At 37.0% G+C, this 3,400-nt stretch overlaps 1 protein-coding gene across 1 annotated transcript; it reads right to left on the minus strand.

Moving 5' to 3' along the window:
* Nucleotides 1–726: 726 nt before the first annotated feature.
* On the minus strand, nt 727–2,670 carry LOC106325513 (probable inorganic phosphate transporter 1-3). Its single transcript, XM_013763562.1, has 2 exons — nt 2,225–2,670; nt 727–1,930 (listed from the first exon to the last, which is right to left on the minus strand). Exons 1-2 carry the CDS (start codon nt 2,668–2,670, stop codon nt 727–729), a joined length of 1,650 nt encoding a protein of 549 aa, XP_013619016.1.
* Between the last annotated feature and the right edge of the window lie 730 nt (nt 2,671–3,400).

Consider the following 3,400-nt stretch of genomic DNA (forward strand, 5'->3'; position numbering starts at 1 on the left):
AAAAAAAATTATTTGGTTTCATATTTAATTTTATTTCAAATATTTTAAATTTTAAAATTATTGTTTTATAAAATTTATATAATTATTATAATTAATTAATATTTTAAATATGGAGATGTAAATTCGTTGTAAAATTCCACGTTAAGTCCTCGTAACGTTTACGAGGAATTTACATGGAGTCGTTGTAAAGTCCTCGTAAAGTTTACATCGACTTTACGTGGAAGTCTTACGTGGCTTTTACAACGAACTATTACGAGGTATTTACATCGTTATTTACGAGGGCATTACGACGAATAGCTTCCTTCCGCTTTACGAGGAATTGACTTCCTCGTAAACGTAACTAGGACTTTACGACGAAACCTCCGTTACGACGAGCGTTTAACAATGAAACATGTATCGATGTTAATTCGTCGTAAAGCCCCTATTACGACGAATTTACAACGAATACCGCCCTCGTAAAAAATATGTTTTCTTGTAGTGTTATACATGTTTAATCATTTATAACGGTTTATAAATCCAACTTTACCCCTTAAATACTAAACTCTAAAAATAATTTTTAAATCTTAAACTCTAATGTTAGAGTATTTTTAAAGTATTAGCCAACCTACGGTATTAAGTAATTTCTCCAAAAATATTATAACATAATATAAACAACAAATTTTACATGAAATCAAATGAAAAAAAAATAACTACACAATTTTGATTAAGCCACAAGTCTGTATCCCTTCAGTTTCTTCTGGAGAGACTGGCCTTGGATGAAGCCGTCTCATCATTCACATTCTCACCCGAAAGCTCCTCAAGAGACTTTCCTTTGGATTCTGGCACTAAAAATGTCATGAGCATACCGACAAAGTTAATAACTCCAAGCATGATCAACGAGTTCTTGACACCAATACCTGGTGGATATCCTGCGTCCGTCTTGTTCTTATCCTTTGACTGAGCCGCGTATAAGAATCCAAACGCGCCCACGATAGCTCCCGCCTTTCCTGCCGCGGCTGAAATTCCGTGACATGTAGATCTCAACCTTGCTGGGAATATCTCAGCAGGTACAACAAATGTAGTTACATTCGGACCGAAGTTTGCAAAGAAGAAAGTTAGGGAGAATATAATAATGAATCCAATGCGGTTGTCTGGTTTGATCCAATGGTCATAAGGCAAAGCTAAAGCGAACATAAACACGGTCATGAAGAAGAATCCCATTATCTGGATCGCAAATCTTCCCATAATATCAATGAATAAGACGGTGAACCAGTAACCTGGGATGGTACTGAATAGTGAAATGAGGGTTTGCGCTCTAGCAATCTTGTAAACTTCGTGCATGGCATTCATCGTTGCCGCTTTTGGGATCCATCCGATGGCAGAAAATATATCCTTTTCAAATAAGTTTTGGCTGTAAAACGCAATGTCAAGCAAGAACCAGGTGGATGTAGTTCCGAGGAGAGGAAGTCCATGGCGCTTAAGAAATTCTTTGGAGAACAAGCCGTAGTTTAGCTTAGGATCTGTAGCCTTGTTTTCAGCAATTTCTTTATCAGCTTTAAGATCCACCTGCAAGACTTTCGACATGTCTTGTGCAGCTAGTTTGATGTTTCTGGAAACTAAAGCGGTGTAACGAGCAGTCTCGGGCATTTTCATTCGCCAGTAATAGGTCATCGCTGCGGGGAGAGCACCAATCATAAGGATGATACGCCATAAGTAATCAGCTTGAGGTACAGTCGAGGCATACGGGTCTACACTATAGATGGGCGACGGGAATTGGTAATCAAAAATACTCGAGAGTACTAGTGCAACGATGCCTCCAGCCAAGATTCCAAACCCTTGCATAGCAAACACGGCCGCGATGAACCCACCACGGGTCTTCTTGTTCGCATACTCCGACATGATCGTTGCTGAGAGTGGGTAGTCACCTCCAATACCAACTCCTAGCCAGAAACTTTTTCCAAAGTTGCCAAAAATACACAATTTAGATCAATAAATAATTTTAGCATATTGAAGTGTAAACTATTCGCTTTCAAATATAATTATTAGTTTTTTCGTTTCAATACTCCACTAGATTTTAAAAGTTTTTCACCCATATTAATAATATATATATGTTAATAATAATAAATTTTTTCGGATTCGGTTTTTTTTGCCCAATCCTAATAATGACATGAAAAATAAATAGCACCATCTTTTTTAAAAATACATCTGCGCGAGTTGTAGTTATAGCTAAATTTCTTTATAGTACCGGAAAAAGCAAAGAGTGGTCATGACGCCTTTTGAATTATTTCCAAACGAGAGACCGGAGGCGACAGAGCAAACAACCATCATAATCAAAGTGATCCCATATACTTTTTTCCGGCCAAGTTTGTCTCCAAGCCACCCAAAAAATAGTTGACCCATAAGTGTCCCACATAGAGCAACACCATTGACCGCCGCCGCCACTTCTGGTGGGAGTGTTCCCGGCTTCTCTGCACCCACCTTGTGGTAGTAGATGCGACCTAAAAGCTTTGTGACCAATGCAATGCTAAATAAATCGTAGGCATCGGTGAAGAAACCCATACCGGCGATAATAATTGCCGTGAAATGGTAAAGCTGTGTTTTGGCTACATCGAGTGCCTTGAGCACTCCTAACTGGTTATTTCCAGACATTGACTTTTCTTCAAGATTATCTACAAAGACAATAACAAACATTATAGCTATATATATTTGATTAGAAAGCAAATGATTAAACGTTTCATAAGAACCGACGATAATCCAGTTGGAACGCCTAATCATCAAATTAATTGAATTACTAACCTTTATGCTTATGATGAGGCTTTTGGTTGTCGGATTTTAAGATCGAGTGAAGAAGGATTCTTAAAACTTTTGTCTTATAAGATAATCTCATAGTTAGAAAATGTGTGTGTGCTACTTATAGACCAAATTATTTCTCAAGTCAACTACGTAACTATATATCGGAGTCTACAGGAGCTTATATATCATTTGTTTGTGCTTTATAAACTATCATAATAAGAACCTCATTAATACGTAATGATAGTGATTAGTGAAACTACTCTAGTATGAATTCAGCCGTTTCAATCGTTTACTAGTGTAGTCGTGATTATGGCCGGTTCTAAAGGATACTGAAACTTTAATAAAACATAGAATAGTAGGTGCACTTCAGGAGGAGCGGATCCAGAATTGTTTTTAGTATGGAGCATGCAATTATTTCTTATAACTAGTGTTTAATTAAGAGACAATTCAATAATTACAGTAAAACAACAAGTCAGGGTGGGACACATGCTATGCCTACTGGATCCGCCTCTGTGCCTTTGACAAATAAAAAATGTCCGCCTCTGTGCTGAAGCAAATAACATATTCAATTAACAACGGTAATTTTTGTTACAGTTTGAAAAATGTAATTAAATATTTTTTTAAAGCA

This window comes from Brassica oleracea, chromosome C2, assembly GCF_000695525.1.
Source record: "Brassica oleracea var. oleracea cultivar TO1000 chromosome C2, BOL, whole genome shotgun sequence".
Taxonomy (NCBI): Eukaryota; Viridiplantae; Streptophyta; class Magnoliopsida; order Brassicales; family Brassicaceae; genus Brassica; species Brassica oleracea.

What these genes read in the sequence shown, in the direction of transcription:
- LOC106325513 (XM_013763562.1), bottom strand. Translation starts at nt 2,670, where the DNA reads ATGTTTGTTATTGTCTTTGTAGATAATCTTGAAGAAAAGTCAATGTCT. An exon ending in ACCACTCTTTGCTTTTTCCG is followed by an intron (nt 1,931 to 2,224) that starts GTACTATAAAGA and finishes CTTTGGAAAAAG; the next exon opens with TTTCTGGCTAGGAGTTGGTA.